This window comes from Miniopterus natalensis, chromosome 6 (assembly GCF_054644295.1).
Source record: "Miniopterus natalensis isolate mMinNat1 chromosome 6, mMinNat1.hap1, whole genome shotgun sequence".
NCBI lineage: Eukaryota > Metazoa > Chordata > Mammalia > Chiroptera > Miniopteridae > Miniopterus > Miniopterus natalensis.
This window is the reverse complement of record NC_142086.1, coordinates 44,467,245-44,494,819: the sequence shown is the minus strand read 5'-3', so window position 1 is coordinate 44,494,819 and position 27,575 is coordinate 44,467,245. Positions and strand designations below refer to the sequence as shown.

Here is a 27,575-nt window from a genome sequence, read left to right as displayed (position 1 = left end):
CTCAAACCAAAACTCTGTCCTCATTAAATAACAACTCTCCATTCTCCCTCCCCCAGCCCGTGGCAACCACCATTTTACTTTCTGTCTATGAATTTGACTATCTTAGATACCACGTGTAAGTGGAATTATGCAATGCTTGTCCTGTTGTGTCTGGCTTTATTTACTCAGCATAATGTCTTCAAGGTTCGTTCATGTTGTAGCAAGAGTCAGATTTTCGTTCCTTTTTAAGATTGAATAATATTCCATTGTGTGGATAGACCACAGTTCGCTTCTCCGTTCACCAGTGAATGGGCCCTTGGGTTGCCTCCCTCTTTTGGCTGTTGTGAATCATGCTGCTGTGAACACGGGTATAAGAATATCCTTTGGAGTCCCTGCTTTTAATTATTTTGGGCATATATCCAGAAGTAATCGCTGGATGACAGGGTAACTCCATGTTTAATTTTTTGAGGACCACCATACTGTTTTCCGTAGCAGCTGCACCATTTCACGTTCCCACCAACCCATTGGAACAACGCTCGGCAGAGTGAGGGGAAATAGCCCTCTCACAAAGGTTTATGCTGCGCGAGTGTCTGTCACTGAAACCCCAAGAAAGCCCAGGCCTTCAGCTGTATTTGCCGTTTGTTTCTGAGCTGTAGGCATGTTTTCAAAAGCAGTTTCATTTCATATAGCAACGGAATATCTGATAGCAGGATGTTTCCACGGAGAGAGCTTGCCCGTGGGGAGTAGAAAAGGAGGTTGCTCTAATGACTAGATAAGCTTGATTTATGTTTGGCAACATCCTTAGCATTTAACTCCAGCAATTAAAGCAGGCAAGCGTCCTTTGTTTTCTGTTTCATTGCAAAAACAATAAAATATTATAGAATGCTTGGAAAACAGAAAAAAATTCCTATTGATCGCCACACCACCTTAGTGCAACCACCAGCAGCACCGTTCATAATACTTATTTGTGTCAGCCATCACCTAACGTGTCATTTACCTTATTCCATCGCAGCTGCTCTACAGCTATGAGACAGTGTCCTGCTTCCAACCCAGGGCTTCTCCCTCTAACATTCTTCTCCTCCTGTGTTTGGCCACCTTCCTCCACACGCGTGTTGTCTCCTACAAAGTTGCCTCCACGAGGTTCCCACTTGTTCATTTTCCCAAGTGATGTAAATACTCCCTTTCTAGTCTTCCTTTCAGCTCTAACCTTGTGTTGACATACGCTGTGCATAGCAGCAAGTCCAGACTCCACGATTAGGAATACAGAATGGGTGTGGTCCGTGCTTTAGAGGTTTCCCCATCTGCAAATGATTTCTGGAGCAGCCTGCGAGCCCTGGCGAGATGCTCCTCAGGCCCATGCTCCCCTCACAAGGCCATGTCAAATAATGCCATTTTCCTGTGAGGTACGCTAAGGCTGTGCACTGGGCAGGCCTGGAGCCCCGCTGCCCGGTTCTGATCTGGCTTCTACACGTTTGACCTTATGTAGGGTGCTTAACTGGTCTGTACCTCAGTTTTCTCATCCATAAAATGGGGACGATGAAGGACCTGCCTCACAATGTTGTTGTGAAGATTCGACAGCATACTATAAGGAGCATAGGACACTGCCTGCTGCATAAGAACATGGTTTTGTTGTTTTTGTTGATGTTATTTAGTCTCAGTTCTCCCACCAGCTTCCTCCTCAGCACTCTCCCCAAGCCTCAGTTTCCTCATCTGTAAAACACAGGTTTGAACCAAATGATCTTTAACAGCTCATCTTATTAAGTTCTTCGTGATCACATTTTTTCTTTTAATTGCAGTTCTGGGACATGTGGGTGGGTTTGCAGGAAGGACTGCCAAACACTGATGGGACAAATAAATGCACATGACCTTTAGTTTGCTAGGAAATAGAGGAGAGGAGAATCCAACCCAGCGTGGTCTGGCCCAGCCCGGACCCCTGCGAGCAAAGTGCAGAGTCAGGGAATGAACTTGCCCCTGGGAAAGGGGATGGGGTGGAGGAGGCATCTGCACCCTCACCCCAGGGTTCCAGAGCTGAAAAGTGCTGGGCAGGCTTTCTAAGTCTCTGTCCCCTCCCCCACCTGGTCCCAACCTTCCCTCTGGGCCCCAGTCGCCCAGATGGTCTAAATGGGAAGAAAAGGGGAAAATCCGTATCCAATCTGCTCTATTCAGAGCAATGGGAAGGAATCTGCATCTCAATTTTATCTTTGTGCTGAGCTTGGCTAAACTTTGCCCCCCAAGTAGTGAGTGATGGGTGGGTGGGAAGATGGCATTCTGGCCCTGGGTGGGGGTGGGGAGGGAGGCCCCCCCCACGCCTTCCCCTCCCCACCAAACTGCAGACAGAATGCATTCTTTCCTGCCCTTGGTTTCCCCGCTATTTCCTCTTCTTTTCTTTTCCATTTTTCTCCCCCTTTCCCAGGCAGGCAGCCAAGTGGAGACTTTGAATGGAGGCAGGAGGGAGGGGACCTGGGAAGGAGGATCGCGGAGCCCCCTTGCCCAAGGTCCTCAAGGGCTCAAGGGCCAAACTTGAGGTGGGGACAAAAGGAAACTTCTTGTTCTCTGCCCCTACCCTGGCCCCCAGCTGTCCCCGGGGCTGGGGGAGTCTCCCAGGAAGCCGGCTGTGCGCTGGGCTGGGGCCCCTGGACTCATCCCTTTCCATCCACAGCCTATGGAATTTTCTTTCTCCAGAGCCGCTCAGGACCTGGAAAAACTGGCTCCCACACCCCAAACTCACAGGAGGCTCATTTGCAGCAGGAAGTCAGTTTAATAATTTATAGTTAGAAAGCGCTCACCCTGGTCAGGAAGCCAACTCAGGAAACCAAATTAAGCTTCTAAGGCTGCTTGGAGAGTTCCCGGAGCCAGGGCTACGGAAGGTGCCAGGAGGCTGGGCCATGCTGCTCCAGGGAGGACGGTGTTTGCAGGAGCCCGGAGCATTGGCTTCCGCAGCAGACAGTCTGGGGTTCAAATCCCTGTTATTCATGGGCGCTGGGACCTGGGCGCGTTCCTCAGCCCCTCTAACCTCTGTTTCTTCTTATCAACTGAGAATGGTGATCACAAGGGCACTTCTCAGCTTTCTTGCCAAATTGCCACGAGGTCTTCCAGGGAAAGAGCTTAGCACAGCGCCTGGCACATTCTCAATACACAACAGCCGTGTTTATTCAAACGCTCATCTTCTAGGGTCATAGGTGGTCCTTTCCCTTCTAATTATATGCTTTTTATCAATCAGAGGAAAAGAAGGCCCTGGTTGCTCTGGAGGGGCCCACTTGCAGCAGTAATCTGAGGGTTCAGCTCTCCTACCTGGTCCTCTATCTTCTCCCTGCTTCTCTCCAGGGCCACCCCCTGCAGTGGGACTGGTGTGTCCCCCACGGGGTGCTAGTGGGGGCCAAGATCCAGCTGTGCTTCTGGTGTGGTGCTGGATTCTCTTCGAGGAGGAGGCACCCAATCAATTCTGGTTCTAAGAGCTGCCCTGCAGACAGCTGTCGTGCTTCAACCCATCCCTCCCACTGTCCCATCCCTCCCACTGTCCCATCCCTCCCACTGTCTGCTGCCATCTAACTTCCCCAAGCACAGATCCGACTTCATCCTTCCACTGCCTTAAACCATCAACTCAGGAAAAAAAACCACCCTGATGCTTCGGGTTTGTGCTAAAGTCTCCCATGATCTGGCCTCAGTCTTACTTTCCAGACTCATCTCCCCCTACATCTCTCTCTGCCCCTTTCTCCAGCCTCACTGGATTATGCAAGGATGGTCCAGGGACAACCAAGTCTTGGCCTGTGCCATTTGCTGCTCCCTCAGTCTGGAATGCTCTTGTCCCGATACCTGGGGAGGTCCCCCCTTCTTGTCTTCAAGGCCTGTTTGAGTTCTGCCTTCTACCTGAGGCGGCTTAGGCCCCCATCCTGTTGGCATCCCTCATGTCCCTTGCCCAGGGCAGTTTGTGCCTCTTGACCTGCTCCCTCCTCATCCAGCCACGCTTCCGTCTGCTTGGTAGCACTGGGATGGGCAGGGGGGCCGGGACCCCCTTCTTCAGCCTCATACTGAAGGAACGATGAAGGACGTGATGGTCCTCAGTGTGGCAATTCAGCCTCTCCCACCGTAGGAAGGTCAGCTTTCTGGAGAGCGGGAGAGGCCACAGTTGTGCAGGGGGAGCCTTTGAGAGGCCAGTTCTCTGTGGGGAATTCAGCTTTCACACTCACACACACTCACGCACCCTGTCCTTTTCATCCTTTGCCCCAGAGAGAAGAGCAGAGTTTCCTCTGTAACTGTGGGCCTTCGGGCGCTCTGGCCCTGGCCCCTGCCTTTTCTCTCGCTCAGCACTTTCATCGCCTCCCACAGTTCGAGCCAATCCTGCTCCCACCCTCTGTGCTGGGAAAGTGAACCCTGGAGAAGCCCCAGAGAAGGCATCCTCAGGGGGGCCTGCGTGGGTGCGCAATCTCTAGCACATACGTGCACGTGCGTTCACACGCCTCCAGGCACCATTAGCGTGACCCCATATGGAGGACTGCAGGGACCTGGGGCAGCTGCGGGAGAGGAGGCAATGGAAGCTCTGGCCCATGATTTGGGAAAATGCTTTCCTTATCACTGGGGGTTTCCCAAAATAGCAGGAGTCGCTGGTGCTGAGCCTCCCTTCCTCCAACTCCTGGAGCAAGCACCCTGCTGCAGAGCCAGTGACAAGCGGCCCTGAGACAAGGCAAAACACAGGCTTTCTGTGTCCCCTTATTCATCCAGACCCCAGGCCCCAGTCATTATCTCTGCTTTGTCTCCTCTCCTCTATTAGACTATAAGCTCCTTGAAGGCAGGGACCATACTTTTGTCACATGGGCACCTCTCCCCGTCACTTTCCCTGTATATACAGGGCCCGGCACCTACTCCGTATCCAGGACATGCTCAGTGAAGTTATGTATAAATGAATGAACAATGAACCTGGGACAGTCACCTAGGCAGCTAGGTGAATATTTTATGTACATGAATACATTTATACAAACGTATTTCTTAAAGGACCTACTCTGTGCCAGATTTTCTTTTGGGGGCATTACAAGCATTCTCTCTAAGAGCAGGGACTATTAACCTTGTTGCATAGGTAATGAAACAGATTCACACGCAGATCTGGCAGCCCCCCAAGCTCAGAACTTCCACGGTACTCTACAAACCTCAGGAAGATTGGCGGACTGCTGCTACTCACTGCCAGAAGAGAAATTCTGGGATTATTTTAGCATCAGATCAGACAAACATTAAAAATAGAAATTCTTGTCTGTCTTAGGAGTATTTGTTGTAAGTACGAGGAACCAAACTATAGGGATAGGAATGATACTTGGCTAATGATAACTGAGACCTGAAAAACAAGGTGTGAACAGCTCAGGAGTGGATGATTCTCTAGGAATAAAAATAGTAATAACAGCCGACCCTTATAGGATGCCTGCTTCGTGGCAGGTGCTGTTCTAAGCCTGGCAGGCAAAATAACTCATTTAATCTTCACAACAACTGTGTAAGGTAGGTGCCATCATTCTCCCCGTTTTACAGACAAGGAAACAGGCACAGAACTGTGATGCTCAAACACGGGAAAGAAGTCCAGAGGCAGGCAGACCACAGCTGACTCTGTCACCCACATCCCAGGTTCCCCCTGTCTGCTGCACCACCATCCTCGTCACCTGGCTAACAGTCACTTAAAGCAGCAGAGACTGATGTGGCACCATCTGTCCTACCTGTAGGCCAGGCGGAAAGAAGGAAGGCCCTTGCAGAGCGTTTCCCCAAAAGTCCCCGGATGGCTCCCTCCCTCCTCGCACTGACCAGGCCTGTCTGAAAGGCTAGGAACGGCTTGGAGCAGGGCACAGGGCCCCAGCCCACCCCAGGTTCCTCCCGGAAGGAGGAGGCAGGAATGAAGTGAGGAGGCAGTGCTGCGTAGGCGGCTCCTGGTCTGACACAGCTCTGGCTGACTTCAGCAAAACCAGGAGAAACTTTATTGCAAGGATCCGGGAGGGGGTGGCTCATGGCAGTAGAAGGTAGTCAGACCTCAGGAAAGGGCTAGAACTGGGAACTGGAAGGCTGTCGGCATCCCAGAGTTTCTGCTCCCTGTCTCCTGTCGCTGGTCTCTGCCTTCAGATTGTCTTTGCTCCTCTCCTCAGCCCATGTGACAGGTGGGAGATGCCACTCCACCCTCCCACATTACGTGTTCCAGGTTCTTCTAGAAAGACTAACATGACCCTGGAGGGAGGGGTGGTTACACACTCAAATTGCAGTGGGAGAGCATCTGATTGATGTGTTTGAACCACATGCCTATCCTTGGCGCAGCAGCTATCATGGGGTGAGGATAGGTATATATATGAGGCTGCCAGGGGCCTACTCCTTTGACCTATGAATGAAGGGGAGATAATTTCCAAAGATGAGGAATTTTTGGGAGTTGGGAAGTCACTCCCCTACCCCCACCAAGTCTCTAGAAGCCTGTTCAAAAGGTCAGACGCTGTAACACCCTTGGTGATGTGGGGATTGACCCCTCTTCTCCGTTTTTTCAGGGCCGCACCCCCTGTTCCACTGGCATTTGCAAAACTGCAAGCCCTGGCCCATAGAGCCCTGCGCTGACCATCGGCAGCGCATACTCCAGCTCCTGCCTCGTTGCCCCGATCCTTCTCTCCCTCCTTTGCACCCTTCTTGGGGTCTGTTGCCTTCCTTGCCAAGGGCAGAGGGGGTCCTGAAGGTGATGGCAAACAGGCCTGTGTGTGAGCCCCTGTGGGATCCTCAGTCAGCCCCTTGGCCCGCCTTTGCCCTCCTAAGGACTGAAATGCTCATCTGAAAAAGGCCCATGCTGTCTCCTCCCTGACCAATGTCCAGACTGTCTACCTCTGGGAACTCTCGGGTCCGCGTGGTGTGCACGTCCCTCTGCGGCTTGGCGCTCTCCTCTTCTCTTTCTCCTTCCCAACCTGAGCAGAGGGGATGCTGAATCCAGGCCCGGCCCTCAGTCCTTTCCCACCCCATCCACACACTGAGTTCCCTTCTCCTCGAACAGCAGGCACGCTGTGCTGGAGCCCAGGTGGAGGAAGTGGTATTAATCTAGCAATTATTGATTCAGGAGGGACTCGGAAGACATATTTACATAAAAACCATAAATGGGTGGAACTTCTGTTGTGGAAATTAGGCACTTCAAGGCCTGGGGTCTGGAGGATGGGAGGAGGCACGGGATGTGCTCCTAATTCAGGCCCCAGAGCTCAGGGTCTGGCCCCGGAGAGGAGCAGGCCTGGGGGAAGTGCGGGTGGCAGTGGGACCTGGGGCGGGAGGCAGGGAGGCCTGGGAAGGGAGCAGGGGAAGCGGCGGGTTGGGAATAATGAGGGGAGGGCAGTTAGAGGAAAAGCCCAGCTGAGGTTAAGAAGATGATATTTGCATATGCGTCGAATATCACCAATTAGGCGTTGGGACCCCAAGGGACAAGATGGCACAAAGTGGGGCATGGGAGGGCAGTTTAATAAAGGAACTATTTACCAAGCTGGGGGAAGGGATTCTGGAACTGCATGGGAGTGCTCGCTGGGGGTACCTGGGGCTGGTAAGGAGGGGGTGACACCCCGGGGCCTGAGGGGAGGAAGGAGGGAGGAGTTGATACTGAAACCTAGAGGCCCAGCAGCTTGGTCAGGAGCTTTCTCTGGTGCCCCTCCCTTCCCTTCCTCCCTCTTCCTGTCCTCTGCCGGTGCCCTCCCACCACCATTGGCCAAACAGAGGGCAGGGCGCCCCTGAATGCAGCTCAGGCACAAAGCAGGAAGGAGCCGAGCCTGGAGGGACAAATGGAGGGCATCCAATACAAGTGTCAAGGGCCAAAGGAAATCCCACCCCACCCCCCAGGCCCCTCCACCTCTTCAGGGCATCAGAATAGTTCTCCCTAATGGGTGCTCACTGTCTGCCAGGCACTGTGCTGGGCCTTGTAAAGAGAGTAATTCTTTTAATACTTACATCTGCAGAGGGGCTTGATCTTGCTATTCTCACTCCCAATTTGGGGGAACTAAGGCAGGGAGAAGCTAAGTATTTTTCCCAGAGTCACACAGCGGTAAGGAGAAGAACTGGGATGGTTAGACTCTTGGATGAAGGGATCAAAGAGGCGCTCTAGGAACTGTTGCCCCGGGGGTGCAGGATGTGGCAGAGCAAGGCAGAAGGGGCACTGGAGTATTTGCTTGAAGCCTCGCAGCAACGCGAGGATAGGTGTTGTCCCATTTCACACACCCGCGAGGAAACTTAGGCCTGGAAGGAAACCATCCTACTGCAGTTCTCCAGACATGGGCAAGGTAGTGGCAGCAGGAAGGGGAGAGAGGAGGGGTTAAGAGCAAAGGGGGGAGGGAACCCCAAGGGCCTCTAGTCCTCCGGGAGACTGGCAGAACCCCTTGGGGATCACTCACCTGGTGGCTCCGGGCCTCCATCCCAGTGGAAGAGATTCTGATTGGTCCCCCATCCTAGCCCCCTGGAAACTCCCTGCGCTAGTTCAGCCTTTCGTTTCACAGATGAGGAAAGCAACACCAGGAGGTCACTCAGAGGCCTGTGACGGCTGTGAGGCCAACAGAGCTTGGTGACAGAGTGGATGGGCCTCTGAAGGGGAGAGGGGGGAGCTGACTCAGAGGGTGTGAGCCAGGCTGCCAGGGGAACTATTGGGCCCTTTCATATTAGAAATTTTGGAGAACCAAAACTAGTTTTTAAATAGGTTTTAAAACTTTTTATGGACTAGGTAATATTAGACATATGTATTATTCAAAAATGAAAATAATATAAAATGGTATATATTGAGAAGCCTGGATTGCTATTTTGCTACTTATAGTAAACTTTTTTTATTAGTTTGGTTTATTTTTCCAGTGTATGTTAATGCTAAGATAAACAAATATAAATATATATTTTTATCTCTACCCTCCTTTTTACACAAAAGGTAACATGCTATGACACTGTGTGCACCTTGCTTTTTTCACTTAAGGTCCCTGGAGATTTGTCCATATCAAACTCTTCAGAAAATCATCATTCTTTTCTAGAGATGCACAGTATTCTGTTACAAAGATATACCATAGCTTATTCAAGCAGTCTCTGGTGGCTTTCTGGTCCTCTCTTAGTTCACAGAACAGAATAATCTTGCTCCTTGGTGCTTTGCACATGCTCAGGTGCCTCTGAGGTCTATTTTGTTTCTCAACAAACTGTGATGAAGGAACAGGTTTTACTTTTCAATTTACAGTCTGTCGCAGGTGGATGGTCATGTAAAATTTAATAAAAGTGGATCCCTAGAGAAGCGAATTGAAAGAAAAAAACTGCGAAATACAGGTCCAAATATTTTGTTAAATTCAATAAATATTTTGTTATTAGATCCAATAGACATAAAAATTACTCTGTCAAATGACTATAAGGGTTTTTAAACACTCTCCAATATCTGCGACTCTCTTGCCACAGAGCCATCAGAGCTTATACTGGTCCATGGGCCATACTCTGGGGAGCACTGGGCTAGACCCCCAGAAGTTAGGTCAAAGGTCAAATGCCTCTGTCGTTTTGCCAGATATTGTCAGAGTCCCCTCCAGGGGTTGTGCCATTTTGCAGTAAATGAGAGCGCCTCCTTTCCCACAGTGTGTTGTCTAACTTAGATTTTTGCTGAGCTGGTAGGAAGCAGAGGTATCTCAGTCTAAGTTTTCATTTGCATTGCTCTTATTATGAGTGAGAACAAGTGTCATTCATATTTTTAAGCCCGTTTGCCTTTCTATTCCTTTTCTACTGGATTGTTGCCTTTTTCTTCTTGATTCCCAGGAGTTATTTACATAGGAGGACTATTAGCCCCTCGTCTGTGATGTGAGTTGCGAATATTTTTTCCGGGTTGTTATTTGCCTTTTGATTTTGCTGGAGGTTGTTTTGGGGGGGAGCGTGCAGGAGCTGTCGATTTCTAGGCAGTTAAATTTGTCAGTCTTTCCTTTAACAGCATCTGCATTGTGAGCCCTGGTTCTCCGCCCTCAGGTTAGAAAGATTACTGCCCACATTTTCCTCTAGTATTTTGTTGGTCTTAGTCTCAGCATTTAATTTTTTATCCAGTTGGAATCTTTCCCAGTATAAGGTGTGAGTTATGGATCCAAATTTATCTTTTTATAACTGGCTATTCATTTGTCCTGGCTGCATTTATTAAAATCCCTAAGATACCACTTTTATCACTGAAGCAAATTTTAAGCCATTTGGGATCATAATAGAAAAAGCTCTATAATTTGTCAGTTTTTGTGGAGAATACTGTTCCAAGGGAAATTAGCTTTTAAGATATGATCTATAACTTTGCATTACTAGAGCAGAATAAACTCTAACTAACATAAATAAAATATAAATTTATTTAAACAAACAAAAAACAAACCTGTGGGGCCCCTGACAACCGCGAGGAACGTGGGAGAAGTGGGCGTTGCTGAGGGAGCACATGGTGAGACTGAATGTTTGCATTGCAGGTCTTCCCCCAGCCTGCCTCTGGGAGCTGGGACCCCAGAGGGGCCCACCATGGTGCTCCTGGGACCCCTGGCTGTCACCCTGTTGCCACCCAGCCTCACACTGCTGGTGTTCCACCTCTCCAGCTCCCAGGATGTCACCAGTGATCCCAGCAGCGAGCAGCAGCTGTGCACCCTAAGGGAACACCCCACCGTGGCCTTTGCAGGTGAGAGCCACTTCCCACTCAGTTCTTTTTGCAATGATCTCGTCCTGAAGGACTTAGGGTCCCTCTGGCTGCTGGAAGTCCTGGGATGATCATTTTTTGTAGGGTACAGAGATTTGTAAGAAAGACAACAGCCATGGGCTGGCTCCAGACAATTTATTCAGGCCCTTCACTCATTTTACCTGAGGAGGAGGGGCTTTCTGGGATTTCTTTGCTAGAGAAGGAGTTGTGGACACTCTGGGTGGGCTGGCTGAGGGTTGGTTGGTTGTCTCAGCTCTGGCTCTTCTGAAAGCATGAGCTCTGTGTCTTGGCTTTTCTGGGGGGAAGAACAGAGATGACTCACTCATTAGAAGTGCCTAGTATCTCTGAAAAGCTTCCTTCTGCTCTAAGATGGCAGCAGGGATGCCCCTCTTTGGGGTCCTGGGAATCCCCAGGGAAAGGGGCCCTGATAACTAGTAACTCCTTCAGTCTGTCAAGGGAGGGTATGAGAGTGTCCACTTAAAGTGTTTCCCAAACTGGGATTTGTGAATCGCTGGGCATAATATTTTCTGAAGGGTCTATGAGTTTTCAATAAGAGTTTCTAAAATTTGTATAAACATTTCATGATCATCTATAAACAAAGCAAAACACAAATACTGGAACTCCAGGGGTGTTCTCCCATGACCTGTGTGAGCCAGCTTGGGGGTCCCTGGGGGTGTAATCACATTGACACTTCAGATCCATTGCCTCGTGGAAGCTCACACTGATGCACTCAGGGGGCCCCAGGTTCTAAAGTCCTATAAACACCTGTCCTGTTTCCCTTCACAATAACCCTGGCAGGGAGGCAGGGCAAAGCGACCACCTCCCCTTACAAGTGGGGGGTTGAGGTGCAGAGGGTGGGAGAGACTTGTCAGAGCCTCCTGACTCCCTCCCCAGGGCAGAGTGACCTAGTGCTGCACCCTCAGGCCCCAGGCAGTCCATCAAGAGGGGAAGATGGAAACCAGGGTGCAAAAATCAATCCGTGAGTCGGAGGCTGGCATGGGATTTGGGGGTCAGGGAGCCTGTATGAATAGGAGTTGGGGGCTGGGAGGGGGGACTGGCAATGTTTGGAACTGTGGGGTTCCCAGCTGTCGCTGCTCCCCTCTCCTGCCTTGGGGAGGTTTTCCAGCTGTTTTCTCTGTGCTGTCTTGCTTGAGCTGAGATCCGGGCTCTGAAGGCTTAAGTGGATTACAGTAAATTAGCGATGTCTTTAAGCCTACAAAAGGAGCCGCACACCCTCAGATTCCTGATGGCTCCTGAGGTGCTGCTGCTGGCTGTCACTGAAGGGAAGACAAGTGGGGGACAGAAGGAGCTGGATTCTGAGGGCTGAGGGTTGTCCTCCTTATACTGGGGACCCCTGTGGCAGCTCCTAGTGAAACATTTCTCCTCAGGGGCTTCTCCGGGGTCACTATTGGCCTGGCTGATTCTGGGGGCAGGGACAATGGAAAGAGAACAGCGGAATCCCTGTCCCCCAGCCAGGCTGCTCTGTGTTGGAGCCAAATGGGCTGGGGTGGGGTTGGCAGAGCTGTGGGAGGTGTGTTCCTTGAGGGCCTGGCTCCCTGATCTTCACATGTAAATTGCTTGACTTGTCCCGGCACCCTCTTTCAGAATGAGGGAATGAGGCTCAGGTTGACATGGTGGCTTACATAGAGTCACTATGAATCCCCTTATTTCCTGGCAAGAAGAGATGGCCCGTCATCTTAGACTGGCAGTCCTGGAGAGTGGCATCATCTCCGCTCTTCCTCCCCAGGCCTCCTGGCCTAAGCCAACTCACCTCCTTCCCCATTCTGACAGCTCTGGGTTTTCCTGTCCATTCACTAAATTTTTATTGGATCCTGCTTGACGCCAGACACGGAGCTGGACACCGTGGGGCCTCAGAGGTGAGCAAGAGTATTTTCTGAGTTCTCAGGCATCTCTTATTGTTCCTTAAATATCACTCCCTTTGGCCCCCCAGTGCAGTTGGACCTGGACCAGGACTAGTTAGTCCTGTTGTCTTGCCACATCCCTTTACATGACTAAGCACACACTAGAGACCCAATTCATGTTGGGTGATTGACTGTCTTCGGGGTGACACTGTATTCTAGAGAAGTTGTCATAATCCAGCCCAGCACCAGCACCCCAACTTTCAGGACCCCTCATATGTTATACATTATTTCTGACCGATCCATAGATTTCCAACCTTGTAGCTATGAGTTTCCTTCTCCCCTGACACCTGACTAATCTGTAAATAACCCCTCAATACCCTAGAGGAGCTGCCAGTTGCAGAGTCTGACATTTTCCTGCTGTGTAAGGTTATACTTTCTGCTGTGTGTTTCCTTTAAGGGAGACCTACCTGTATTTCTCTTTGATCCACATGTTATCCATTCTGCCACAGCATGGCCTTTCTCGGCAGCAAGGAGAAGCCAACATGGAGTTAACACTGGCAGTGGTTAATCCACAAAGTGGGTAATTGAATTGACTATACATAATTAAAATCACAGGCGCGTCATGGAGAATGTCATTTTTCTCTTAAAGACGCTGTCCAAAGCCTTCGCTGCTCACGGAGCTCAGAACGTGCTTGGTGTTTTAACGACAGCCTTCCCTCTGGTCCTCTTTGCCTGTTTAATCAGAGGAAGCTGGCTCCCTTCCCAAGGAGGCTCCCCCAGGATCACTGGGCTGCACATCTCTCCCTTTCCCCTTTGCCCATGTTGGTCCCTTTTACATTAGGGGAGAGGGACAGAAACTGGAAGGGGCCTCCGCCCTCCACTCCCCTGACCCCTCACCTCCCCATTGTCATCCTGGCTCCTGCCCTGTTTCCTTTCCTTCTTCCTTCCGTCCCAAGGATGGGCCTGAGCAAAGACTGAGCTGAGAAGTCCCCAGGCGGAGTTTCTCCTGGTTTGCTGCAGACCAGTCATGCCACCTCTTCCCCTGTTTGGCTGTCCACATCTGGAAAACCTCTGTTAGAAGGGAAGAGGGAATTAAAGTGTGACCCAGTGCTACTGTTGGGGAGCACCCAGTCTGATGAGGACAGGCAAGTCCTTTCACACATACACCCCTTCCCCCAGAGAAAACACACTTGAGCACACTGAGTAACAATAACATACACTGTGAATGGAACAGAAAGGGTAGAGAGAATGTGAAACAAAATGAGATCGGTTAGAGAGGTAATAGTCCAGGAAGACTTCCTGGAGGAAGAGGAGGACCCTTGGCTTAATCTCCAAGGTAGTAGAATATCCTACCAGGATTTCTGAGAGTGGCCCTGAGGTCAGCTAAAAACCCAGCCTACTGGACTCCAGATCCACTCCTTATACCAATATTGCACAAATGTTATTGTAACTATGTGACAATTGTTGCCAACCCACAGTCACCTGCTGGGAGCAGAAGCAGGCCCAAGGGGTTAGCTTGGTTTTGTTGCAGAATTTCTTTCTTCTTTTTTTTAAGTTATGCATAGCACAGTTTTCTGAAAAACATCCAACTCGCAAAACCTCTAGTTCTCCAGCGAGCGATTAAGTGTTTGCCTGTCGTGCAGAAATGAAGGGCTGCTTTTACTCTGTAGTGGAGGGGTAATGAGCAATGATTTATTTCCCTCCGATTGCACACACTCCTTTGGGCCTCCTGTGCCTCACAGTCCCCCTCATCTCTACCCCCAGCAGCATGAATGTTCCTCTGCCCCAGGCTCTCTCACCAGTCAGTTCCCTTCCACCCATGAGGCAGGGGTGAGGGGCAGTTATTAAGGGGCCATGCAATGAGTTGGGAGAAGAGGGTCTCCCCAGAAAGGAAAGAGGGAGTCGGCTGTGTACTGTTCTCTGGGTGTGTCTTCCCCACACCCCTGCCCATCCATCCAGAAGGCGTCATGGTCTCCTCTCTGCCCACCCAACCCCATGAAAGGTTTTGGCCTTGGCTGGAAAGACCTTTCCTTGGAGACAGGGATGGATACTGACCACCCACCCTCCGTGGAGCCTTGTCAGATAACCTGATTTTTCATGCACAGAAGGGAGTGAGTTGAGCTGAGGATTATTCATATCCTGAGGATTGTTCATTCAAACACTGCCAGGTGCTGGGAGGGGTCTGGTGATCCAAGAAGCAAGATCCTCCCTGTCCCCCAGGACAAACCACTGGGACAGACACCCAGGGAGATGGGGCTTTGATGGCAGTGAAGTGGAGGTCTGTGGGGAGAGTCAGGGAAAGCTTCTTGGGGCAGCTGGGGTGGGGGTGGGAGTGAACAGGAACTGTTCCATTGAGGGAGAAAGGAAGTGCGAAAGTGTGCAGGCTCGTGCGGGGTAGATCTGGAGAAGTGCACAGTTTCTTGTTTAGTGTGGCTGGGATGGAGAGTCTAAGAGGATGTAAATGATGAAGCATCATTCTTTCCATAGATCACTAGATAATGAATGTGACTGGCATCTGACTTGGGAGGACAGTGGGGCCACAGGTTGGAACTTTTTCTCGGGGTTACTGAGAGCTTTTCAAGGGCTCCAAACTGGAGAGTGACACACCAGGTTTGCATTTTAAAAAGATCACTCTGGTTGCCTTATGGGAAATGGATGGAAGGGCAGGAGTGGAAGCCAGGCCAGTTAGGAGGCTGTTGGCACCAGTTCAGGCAAGAGATGCTGGTAGCTGGAGGGGGTGGGGTGCAGAGGTCAGGATGGATGGGTTTCAGAGACAGTTGGATGCACAACAGTCAGGGTTTGCCAGTGTGTTTGATGCAGCTGGTGAGGGTCTGAGGGAGTCAAGGGTGATTACAGGTCTCCCTTTGGGCAGCTGGGGGGCAGGTGGAGCCCTTTTCTGAGCTAGGGAACATAGTAGGAACAGTGACAACACCCTGCTACCCCCTAGCTGGCTGCTCACAGGTCTCCTGGCACCTCTTGCCTCATTGCACCCTGACTTCACCCTGACCGCAGCCTTTCCATTCTCCTGTCTAATGCTGGGACCCCTGGCCCAACAGTAACTGAATGCTTGCCTCTCCCTTCACCAGACCTGAAGCCCTGGGTCTCTAACTTCACCTACCCTGGAGCCCGAGATTTCTCCCAGCTCGCTCTGGATCCCTCCAGGAACCAGCTCATTGTTGGAGCCAGGTAATGAGGTGCAGGAGGGTTGGGGCCAGGAGTGTGGGTGCTTAGAATTGGGTGGAGGGAATATTATTTGGGATGAACCTCCTGTGACCATTCCCATGTCCTGGACGCCTGTTCCTCTCTGCCAGGCCCTCTCTGTGTCTGAATGTCTGTCTCCCACAGAAGGGAGCATTTGGGGTTGGGGTGAAGTGACCTCCAGACCTCCAGATCTCAGCAAGCCACACACCTCTCTCAGTGGCTGACAGTTGAGAGCAGGAACACCCACAGGCTGCCTCCTACCCCTTGTCCCTGCCATACTGCCAGAACCAGCCTAGCTGGCATCTTCCCTGGGAGCTCCGTGCAGGGAAGGTGCCCAGGAGCCCCCTGCTGGCCGACTGGCCACCTGCACCTGGGACACCCGGACACTGGCCTTGCGCTTCCTTTATGCAGGATCTCCCTTCCCTATTACCTGACCTCCTTCAGTCCCACTGTCCAGGTCGGGTGTAAAGGATAAAGGATAATATGCTTCAGGGAGGACTTGTGGGGACTTTATGGGGTGGAGGAGGAGGTAATTCTCACAAAATCAGCTCTGGTAGGAAAGGGAGCTTAGAAGTGGTTGATTCCAGTGGGTCTCAAAGAGTGGACCATCTGAGAACTTGTTAGAAATGCAAGTCCTTGGGCTCCATCCCAGACCTGCTGAATCAGAAACGCATTTTATTTTTAATTTAAATTTTTTTTTTAACTTTTATTTTTTTAAACCCTCACCCGAGGACATGCTTAGAAAGAAGAAATCGGGGGGGGGGGGGGGGGGGGGAGGGGAAGAAAGAGAGAGAGAAACAGAAACATCAATGTGAGATCAATTGGTTGCCTTCTGTAGGTGCCCTGATCTGAGATCAAACCTGACACCCAGGTATGTGCCCTGACTGGGAATTGAACCAGTAACCTTTTGGTGCATGGGACAATGCTCAACCAACTGAGTCACTCCGGCCAGGCTAATTTTTATTTTTAAATTAACTAATCACATTGCATCGGTGATATGTATTCTGGTATAACATCCAGAAGGTACAAAACAGTATATACAGTGAAAAGCAGGGCCACCCCTCCGCACTCCAAGCAGGACCCCTCCTTGGAAGCATGCCCTGTAGTGAGTGTGTGTCTTTCCACAGGTAATCTGTACATATGCAAGTCTTCAAGAGTATGAATTTAACTTTCCCAGCTAAGAGAATAATTGTTTTACTTTTTATTTTGAGATAATCGTAGATTTACATGCAGTTGTAAGAAATAACACAGAGAGATCAACCCATATACCTTCCACCCAGTTTCCCTTAATAGTAACATTTCACATAACAACAGTACATTACAGTCAGGGAGCTGACGTTGATAAGATCTTTCCACCTTATTCAGATTCCATCTGTTTTGCATATGTACTTTTATTTATTTAGTTAGTTAGTTATTTTCATCCTCACTTGGGGATATTTTTTCCATTGCTTTTCAGAGAGTGGAAGGGAGAGAGAGAGAGAGAGAGAAACATCGGTGAGAGAGAGATACATCAATTGGTTGCCTCTCGCATGCATCCCGACCTGGACCAGGGATCGAGCCTGCAACCGAGGTGTGTGCCCTTGGCCACAATCGAACCCAGAACCCTTCAGTCCGCGGGGCGGCGCTCTAACCACTGAGCCAAACCGGCTAGTGCTGCGTATGTGCTTGTAAAAATCCTGATTTCTGGCTCTGAACCTTGTGGCAGCATTTAAAAGCTGCCATTCATTCTGTGCCCGCCATGTGCCAGGCAGCATTTTATGTGTCATATATGTAGTGAAGTATCTAAAACATGTAGTCAGTCAGGCATTTACTGAATCATCTAGTCTTCATGATAACCCCAGGAATGGTGTTCTGTGAGTAGCCCCAGTGCATGGGCCAGGAAACAAGCTCAGAAGGACAGGTCTCCTGCCTGTGGTGACCCTGCTCTCCCTCACCCCGTGGGGGGCTTCCCCACACCCTTTGCTGGGTCTCTGAGCCTGGCTGTGTGCTCAGGGATGGCGGGGGCGGGGAGCCGGTCTGGGACTTGGTTCCTTGCACCTCTTGGAGCACATGAAGTGCATCCTTGGCTTCTTTCTTCTCTCTCTAGGTCACGCTCTTTCTCTAGGTCACGCTCTTTCCTCCTCTTCTGCCTGTCACATTCCCCCTTCTTTTTCAGCCCCTGGGCCTCCAGAATTCAGGCTAGGGGACATGTTTTGTTCATTCACGCCCTGCCTTGTTTCATGAGGGACTTAGGGCGGATCAGGCTACAGGGATTTCTCTCTGTTCTCATCTCCCAGAAGAGCAGACCTTGAAGTTGTGATGAATGATTTTTGATAGGATAAAATGAAAAAAAAAAAAAAAGTGATGCAATGTTTCCCCTAATTCTTTAAAGCTGTGACTAGATGCCTGTGTTACCTGAGCAGATAGCTGGGGCAGAGCCATAAGCCAGAGTCCATCTGTCCCCAGGCCAGGGGGTGGGGGAGGAGCTCTTCAGGGCAGAGGCCTGGGGAGGGACAGCAGAAGCCTGGAGCCAAGGTCACTGGTGAGGCCTGCCAGGACAGCAGAGAAGCTGAGTGGGGCCTGGGCCAGGAGCCAGAGCTGGAGAAGAGGAGTCCCCAGCCTCAGCTGTCTCCTTCAGGCCCTGGATTCATTTGGCAGGGCCCCTCCTCATCCTGGCCCACTCCACAACCTTTCCCCTCATTTCTCTTCCCAGCACAGCTGAGGTAGGCCAGAAATTTCTAAAGCAATTATTTCTAAAAACTTCTGGAATGAAAAGAGGAATGACCAAAGGAAGATGTAAGAAGGCAAGAAAACTCTTAGGGAAAACCAACATTTTACATCTGCTTGACATTAATAAAGCATCTTAACATGCATCGTACCATTCCCTGTCTTCACCGCCCTGTGAGAGAGGAAACACAGGCACATCCGTTTTACAGATGCAGACGCTGAGGTGCTCAGCAGGCCCCTAGCCAGTGGCTGAGCTGGATTCTCCCTGATCTGATGCAGGATCTACTTTGTGAACCTGCCGTTACTTTCATTTGGCACTTTAACCAGTGGTTCTGCCACCCTCGGGTCCATGCAGAGTGGCCCTGTGGCTCCAGTGTCCAGGCAAAGCAATTTCAGCAGTGCCTGTGTGTGCTCAATAGGTAGCTGATAATAGTGGTAGTATTATCGTAGTTATTATTTAAGGTTTTTTTAAAAAAAATTAGACTCTTTTTAGAGCAGTTTTAGGTTCACAGCAAAAATAATGGGAAAGTACAGAGAATTCCCATACACCCCCTGCCCCACACGTGCGGTCATCCCCATCAGAGGGGTACGTTTATTACAATTGATGAACCTAAATCAACACACCATTACCACCCAGTGTCCATAGATTATGTTATGGTTCACTGTTGGTGGTGTACATCCTACGGGTTTGGACAAATTTATAATGATATGTATCCATTATTATGGTACCATGCAGGGTGTCTTCACTGCCCTGAAAATTCTCTGTGCTCTGCCTGTTCATTCCTCCCCTCCCACCACCAACTCCTGGCAAACACCGATCCTTTTACTGTCTCATAGTTTTGCCTTTTCCAGAATGTCACATAATTGGAATCATACAGTATGAAGCTTTTTCAGATTGGCTTCTTTCACTTCGTAGTATGCATTTAAGGTCCCTCTATGTCTTTTTACGGTTTTATAGCTCATTTCATTTTAGCACTCAATAATATTCCATTGTCTGGATGGACCACAGGTTATTTATCTGTTCACCTATTAAAGGACATCTTGGCTGCTTCCAAGTTTGAGCATTTATGAATAAAGCTGCTATAAACACCCATGTGCAGCTTTTTGCGCGGACATACGTTTCCTTACCTAAGGTTTCTGAGCAGCAGGCTGATATGCTGAAAACGGTGTTGGAGGAATCTGAGTCTGGCAGCCTGGTGCTGCCTAGCGCATGGGCAAGAGGAATCGTGAAGAGGCAGAGGGGGCAGTTTTGGCAAGAGGAGACAGGGTGGTGCAGGAGGGGGCCGTGGAAGGGTCAGATCCAGAGTCCCTGGCTGCAGAAAGGACTGCAGGACATGAGGAGGGAAACAGGACTCCAGGGGCCCGTGGCGTGGAGTGGGAAAGACGGCTGGCCTGTTTGAGGAGGGGAGTAGGTCAGAGAGGGAGGTGAGGGAAGAAGGAAGATGGCCTGTCTGGGTTCCAGTAAGAGCTCCAGGAGGCTTTAAGTTAAGTTTAGCAGAAACAGGCTCCAGGGCTGGGTTAGTGGTGGGGGTTCCTCTCTGGACCTGCCAGTATGGCCAGACACATGGGCTTCTGGAGGAGACAAGCCTGGGTTTTAGCTCCTCCTTGGGCCATTTACCCAACCTGTTTTCTCATCTGTAAAATGTGTTTTTTTTCCTCTCTAGTCCTGGGACTGCTGTGAAGATTAAATGAGCTAAGGGAGGTAAAGCTCTCCGTGGGGGTCAGCTTACCAAAGACTCTCTGCAGTTGGCACCCAGTCCTGGCACCCCGGGAGGCAGGAGCAGCTGCTTCCTGGGACCTGCCTGCAGAACGATTGACTGATGATTTCCGTTTCTATTTTCACAGGAACTACCTCTTCAGACTCAGCCTTGCCAATGTCTCCCTCCTTCAGGTACATCTGCTTCCCTTCTCTTCCCTGTAACATCCCTGGTATCTGGGAGCCCTGCTGGGGCAGTGCAAGGAGCAAGTTTCAAAATTTAACCCCTAGGGTTGAAAACAGGAGCCCCAGGCTCTTTTCAGTGGCTATGCACTCTCACTAGCTGTCGAGGTAACTGCTGGGAAGATATCTGGAAGTGGGGTTGAGGCTATGTGAACATGGAAGCACACGTGGGGCTCCTTCCCACATCGTGCAGAGGAGCTGCCGAAGAGGGGAGGGAAAGAACACCAGAGCTAGGGCTACCGACTGGCCTTCCTTGCCTGGGACTGAGGAGCCTCCGGATGCAGGACTTTCAGTGCTAACACCAGCCCAGGACTGGGAAAACTGGAATGGTTGGTCATCCTAAATTCAGCGCCTAAATCCACAGGAGGGCTTTTGAGTTTGGGCCTCAGGGACAGAGTGTCCTGGTTCCTTTCTTAGCCTGGCCTGAGCAATTCCCTTCTCACCCAGCATTTTTGCTGAGCTGTGATTTATTTATTAGCTGCTGCCAAGAAGGACTCCCCGAGCATAATTCCCTAAGTGCTCTGGGAGGCATTTTAATGGGCCTTCTTGATCCAGAACATTTACCCCAGATTGGGAAACAGATGCCACACCATCTCCACAGAGGCTGAACATTCTAGAGAAAGGGAGGCCATCTCTTCTCCTTCAATGAGGGGAGAGCCCCAGTCCTCGTGTCTAGGAGGCTTGCTGGTCTCCCAGGGATCAAGCATTCATTGAGCACTTACTGTGTGTCTGAACTGAGCTGGGGGCAGTAAGACAGCAGAGTCTTCGACCCTCAGGTCTCACAGTACAGCCAGGAAAAGATGTATATAACTTTATGTCAGCGACATATAACTAACTAGAGAATGGTACACGTTGTTAGGCAGGTGCTGGGCTATTTGGTAAGTTTCACTGCAAAGGCCAGTTGGGGAAGGGGAGGCCTCCTTGGTGAGCTGGTGTGACATTCTGGTCTGTTTTTTCCTAGTTTCACCTGGGTCTATACCCCAGGGACCATTGCAGCTGGTTTCCAGAGGGGAAAGTTTAAGGGAGCATAAAAGGTGTGCCCATCAGAAGAAACCAGAAAACACTGAAAGGAAATTTCCATTCATCCATTTATTGGTCTGCCTGTCCTCTGTCCATACCCTTACCTGCCAACTTGCCTATCCATCCATCTAACCACCTCCCAATAAACTTTATTGAATACCTGTTAAAGCTCAGGTCTAGTCCTAGGCATGATACCAAGCATTTAAGATCTAAAGGTGAATCAGGCTCCATCCCTTGCCTTAAGGAGCAAACATATGAGATATAAATGATTCCCTTTCCTGTATGGGACCCATGTGGCATGTTCCTGGAGCCTGGCTGGGCTGGAGCAAAGCAGAGGAAGTCCCCAGAGGTAGCACCCCATGGCCTGCCAGCTCAGTCACAAGCAGCCCATCCAGAGCCTGGTTTTCTCTTGGCATCCACAGAAAATGAAGCCAAGATGCCAAACCCAGCAGTTAGGGTCTGGGGGAAGCTGGTACAGAGGTGATTCACAGTGGGCAAGAGAGAGTGGACCCAGGGGTGCTGCCTTGAGCTCAGGCAGTGGCTTTTTATTAGGTTTCCATCATCTGCAAAGGTCTCCTGGGAGGAGTAAAATGGGCTAAAGGGGGGAAGAGAGACAGATATACTAAATTAATGGCAGTGCTGTGTGAAGACTACAGGGAGGAATATGTGCCGGATGTAACGGTGGCCAGGAGGCACAAGGAGCCCACTGGGCTCACCAGAGTCTGCAAAAGCTTCCCAGAGAGCTGCCCTTGGACTGGAGCTGGAAGGATGGGGGTTTGCCTGGCAGCTGAGGAGAAGACACAAACAAGTGCAATAAGGTGGAGCACTGAGGGATCCGGTGTGACAGGATCATGGGGTGTGAGTGGGATAAGGCTGGGAGATGAGACCCAGGGAGAGAGAGAGGCCACGTTGCAGAGGGTCTTCATTGCTGAACAGAGAGCTCCATATTTTATTTTTAAGGCATTGGGGGCTCCTTAAGAGGTTTAAAACAGAGAAGTAGATTTGATGTTTTGATCACCTGGCCCAGTGCAGAGAATGGATTAGTGGAGAAGCCAGTTAGGACATAAGTGCAATAGTCCAGACTAGTGATGGGGAGAGTTGAACTTAGTCTGCAGGGTGGGGATGGAGAAAAAAGAGAGAAAGAGATCTTCAGGTGGCAGAAACACAGGTCACAGCACCAGGGAGCACCAGGCACATTGTCTTCTGCATGAAGGTGATCCCTGGAGTTGAGGAAGCTGGCAGAGCTGGAGGGCTTAGGAAGGCTTGGACCACAGTGGTGCCACCCAGGTTTCTGGTTGGCATAGCTGAATAGCATAGATCAGGATGAGACTAGAGCTAGCCTGACTTTAGGCAGTGCTTCTCTACTGGCTGCCCACTGGAATCACCAGAGGAGCTTCAAAAAACTGATGCCTGGGTTGTACCCTCAGAGACTCTCACTTAATTGGTCTGGGGTCCAGCCGCACACTGGGACTTGTAAAACCTCCATGGTGATTCCAGTGTGCAGCCAGATTTAGGATCTGCTGCTCTAGGATGTGGAGAAGACCTTTTCTGTAGATGCCACCCAACTGATTTGGCTTCCCCAGGAGTCTTTGAAGCTGGCCCTCATTTCCTGGCTTGTACCTTATCAGATGTTAGGACTCTCTGGCTTGATGATAGTCCAACTCATGTCGATCTCAGCTATGGGAAGATATCTTAGGTGAGCCCATAACTCATGCTGGGGGCAGGGAGTTCTCTGAAGGACTGCAAATCAGTCCCAAGTACACCAGGAATTGCTTTTACCACCTTCTCAGGTCATCTCTTTAGTCTGAACCTCTGGAGTACAGACGAAATTCTTCTCGACAAAACTAAAAAGAGAAAAAAATACATTGCATGCCCACGTCCCTGCCATTGGGGGTACCATCTGGTCACAAGGCGGAGAGAATGAGAGGTTGGAGTGGGCTGTCCAGCATTCCCTTGAATAGGCTAGCAGCAGACTTCAGCTTCTGGTCATCAGGCCTGGTGAGAAAGTCCTGACTTCAGCAAACACCCTTCCGTTGCCCTGTATGTGGCTTAAGGTCCCTGCTTATAAACCTTCAGTCCTCAACATCTACAATCACTGGTGGCTCGTAGCATACAAGTGCTAAAAATGAGCTGCACTCCAACCCCAGCCCAGCTTCCTTTACTCTCCAACTGTCTGGGGTACCCATGGCTGTAATGTAACTTTCCATTACAGCCCACTCGTCCTCTCCTGTGGCCTCAGGGTATGATTTAACCAAACTTAAAACTCAGTGCTTTATTGATAGTTTAAATAACTAACATCCCTTAAAGAAAAATCTAAGTGCAAACAGTTCATGCAAACCATTGTCCATTAAAAGGACTTCTGAGTACCTAACTCTTATTAAACAATTTATGTAAACTACTGTCCCTTAAGAAAAATCAAAATACCAAGTCTCTTCAAGTTTCCAAGCACTGAATGGAGGGGAGGTGGGGGAGGGGCAGAGTGTATACACACACACACACACACACACACACACACACACTTGCGGGGGGGGGGGGGAATCAAACCAGCTCACCTGTGATGGTTATTTATCAGTGTAACTTATTAAACTGGTTTTGGGAAAGGAAAAGTGGCAAGTGGTTAACAGCGTCGAGGGCTGCTACATAATGAACTAAGTTGGATTTGGCAATTCTGAGCTGATGAGTGACCAGAGGACGATGTGGCTGGAGGTCTAATTGCTATGGATTTCTGATCTTGGGCTGCCAGATGTCCTGCAAGTGCAGAAATGGGGACTGGAATGCACAGATGCATCAGAACACATCTGGGGCTGGGGCTGGGGCTGGGCCTGGGCCTGGGCCTGGGCCTGGGCCTGGGCCTGGGCCTGGGCCTGGGCCTGGGTAGGCGCGTGGCTGATTCTGAGCTCTCTTCTAGTTATCTCCACATTCTCCGAGCTAGTCGGCAGCTCTAGAGTTGTTTGAAATCTAAACTCTGCTGAGCAGTGGACTTAATACTCAGAAGATGTTTTAATGTCCAGCCATCGTCTCTGGTGTCCAGGGGAGTTGCTGAGTCTACAAGGAGATAATCCTTTTCCTGGCTGCCTCGCCTGCTTTCTCCTGTAGCTGAAAACCATGCAGTTACTCTGCTACTAGAGATTGCCATCCTGGAATTTCTGAGACAGTCTTAATTTAAAGCATTATGTTTGGCAGGTTGGTCATACATGTCTATCTTGACTCCTTCACAAAACTCCAGAAAAGGACAGTGAAAGATTTTAAAGGCACAAATGCACAATGACAGAACAAAAGAGACGTCAGTGGACAAGAGATTAAACGCATTCTGGGGAGATAGAGAGTGGATGGAGCAATCACAGCTGATTTAGCAGAGCAGAACAGTTTACAGAGGGGATATGGCAGAGAAGCAAGCCGACTCCCAGAAGGCTCAGAAATTGGGGTGTCAGATATTGTGGAATGTGAGGATGAGGTACAAGCCTAAAAAGGGGGAATGGTTCAGATTCTCTAAATTGAGAGGTTGGAACCCAGATCTCATGTCCCATCCCACACAACCATCGTTTCCTCCATTTTACCTCTCCCCCAACAAAGAGAGACTAAGACCCTTTCTCTAAAGACCCAACTGGTGAGGCTCCAAATTTGGTGACTCCACGAAAGGAGAGGACACTGATGAGATCTGAGGCTAGAATGATGTTTCTCCTTTTCCTCTCTTTGTGCAATTTATTTATTGAAGAAATCTGGTCATGTGTCCTGTAGAGTTTCCCACCATCTGGATTTTGCTGATTGCAATCCAAATGGTATAACTTAACATGTCCCCCTATCCTCGGTATCATCTGTAAATTGATTGTGAGATCTAAAAACTTTATTCCATTTAGATTCCAGCAAGGTTACTTTATAGGTGTTATTTTATACTTTTCTAAAGAATAGTATTTTATATTCTCTGGCTTTTTATGTTAGCAACTACTGATGATTGTTTCCTGGATCCATTAATTCTTTAGGTGTTATAATATATTAGCTGGACTACTTAGACAAAGAGAAAGTTCTCCTCATCTACTATTTGATTACCCAATGATACAGTCATGTAGAAAAGGCAGAATAAATGTTTGATACTTTGTCTTTATTTAACAGTTGTAAGTATGTGGCAATGGTGGTCAATTAATTTTATTCTATTATTTTTATTACTGCAGACTCATGGCTTTAAACATTGTTATCTATCCATTGCAATTATCTTTCATGACTATTCCATCTTTTGCCACTAGGGGGCTGCTTCAAGTTCGCTTCTGGGTCCCTTGACCCCATGATGTTAGTCATCTTTTGTTGCATCCTTGCTATTTATAAGGAAATATTTCAGGCTCACCTTGAACATTTTCTAACCTCAGAACTGGAATCAGCCATTTCTCTAAGAAGTCTTTGTTCCTTTCAGTGGGAAATGGTTAGAGATTTATTTTCTAATATAAACAAATAGCCCCAAGTCCCCAGACATTTGAGGAAAGCATCCAAAGTGAAAGAGAAAGAACAAAAACAGGCAAACAGAATGAAGGAAGCTGTAAGAAACAGGCTCAATGCAAGAAGTAAAGGAAAACATTTAAAAAATTAATTAGAAAAAATAGACTTCTGAGATATAAAAATACATCTTGTTTATAAAACAATAAATTAAAAATATGGAAATTAAAAATGTGATTATGGAAATAAAATTTGAATTTAGAAGATAAAGTTGAAGAAAAATCTCCCAGAAATTAGAACGACAACAAAAAAACAAGAAATGAAAAACAGGAGAGAAATAAGAGAAAGCTAGATCAATGCACAAGAGCTAACAGTGGATTGGATTAAGAAGAGTTACAAAAAAAGAAAACAGAGAAAAAGGTGAGGAAGAAATTAAGGACAAAATAACATAAGAAAATTTGCCAAAACAAAGGATGAGTCTTTACACTGAAAGAGCACTGAGTTCCCAAAAGAGACCTGCACTAAGGCACATCAGTGTGAAATTCAGGATTCAGTTACTAAAGAGAAGAACCTAAAATCTCCTAGAGCCTAAAGAAAATGGTCACTGCCAAAGATGGGATAAGAGTTACATCAGACTTCTGAATAGCAACCCTGGAGTCTAGAAGACAATGGAAGAATAGATGCCTTTAAAATTCTGAGTGAAAAATTATTTTCAGCCTAAAATTCTATACCAAAACTATCAATCAAGTATGAAGATAAGCTGAATCAGACATGCAAGAATTTTTAAAAATTGATCTACCATGTTCCTTTTCTTAGGAAGATACTGGAGATGTGTTCTACCAAAATACATTAATCAAGGAAGAGGGAAACATGGGATTCAGCGAACAGGAGAGGACAGAAGGTAAGTGCCAGGTATAATAAGCAAGCAGTAGGCTTCAGTCTACACTCAGGCAGGAGGAAGAGGATGGGAACTCATAGAATATCTGAACTATTTGTGTGTAGTTAGCAAACAACATCAAGAGGGATTTGTAACGCCTGTTGGGCATTTGGGGAAAATTAGTAATTTGAATTGCAAAACAAGCAAATGAAGAATATTATTCAAGATAATTATGCAATTCAGGCAAAACAACAAGTTGATCAAGAAAGGATACCTCATCAGAGTAGGCAAATTTCCTTAATTCTCAGATGCACATGTTTTCACATTTTTAAAGAGTCTGAGATCAGTCCACGTCTTTCACTTGAAGGCATCTTCCGGTCACTGTTGGCCAGACTGCAGTCCTGATGGAGTTGTCATTGCCTATGCTTGACCTTGGTCATCATTCCTGTGTTTTGATTCTACGACACCAACCAACTGACATTTTAGTCCACTAACCACTTTCGGATTATATGAGGAGGGAATAGGAGTCCTGGTTTGTCTGAAGACCTTCTGTGGACACCTTCCAGTAAGATCAAGAAAGTGCTAGCATACAAACTTGCAGAATGGGGTCAATAGCTTGGAAGAAAATTCTGGAGAACAGCGTGCAGGAGGTAGCTGATCAATGACTCTCTCATCATTGATGTTTCTATCTCTCCCTCTCATTTCCTCTAAAGTAAATATATATATATATATATATATATATATATATATATATATATATATATATATTAAAACAAGCAAGCAAACAACAACACAAAAAATGAGCACTGACACCTGAATAGAAAAGTGATTCAGAAGAGGTGAACTATGAATTCAAAGAAGGTTTAAGGATACTTAATTCTGCTTACATTTTTCTTTTTTGTGTGTGTAAGACCAATATATGATTAAAAATGT

General features: G+C 48.7%; 1 protein-coding gene across 2 annotated transcripts in view; it reads left to right on the top strand.

The window, feature by feature from the left end:
• Positions 1–10,395: 10,395 nt before the first annotated feature.
• Positions 10,396–27,575, top strand: part of SEMA5B (semaphorin 5B) — a 36,925-nt gene continuing 19,745 nt past the window's right edge. For both annotated transcript variants that reach the window (XM_087817883.1, XM_087817882.1), the window contains exons 1-3: positions 10,396–10,594; positions 15,561–15,660; positions 20,227–20,272. In XM_087817883.1, the coding sequence (XP_087674009.1) occupies positions 10,441–10,594; positions 15,561–15,660; positions 20,227–20,272 (300 nt within the window). In that variant the 5' untranslated portion in view covers positions 10,396–10,440. The remainder of the gene's footprint in view (positions 10,595–15,560; positions 15,661–20,226; positions 20,273–27,575) is intronic.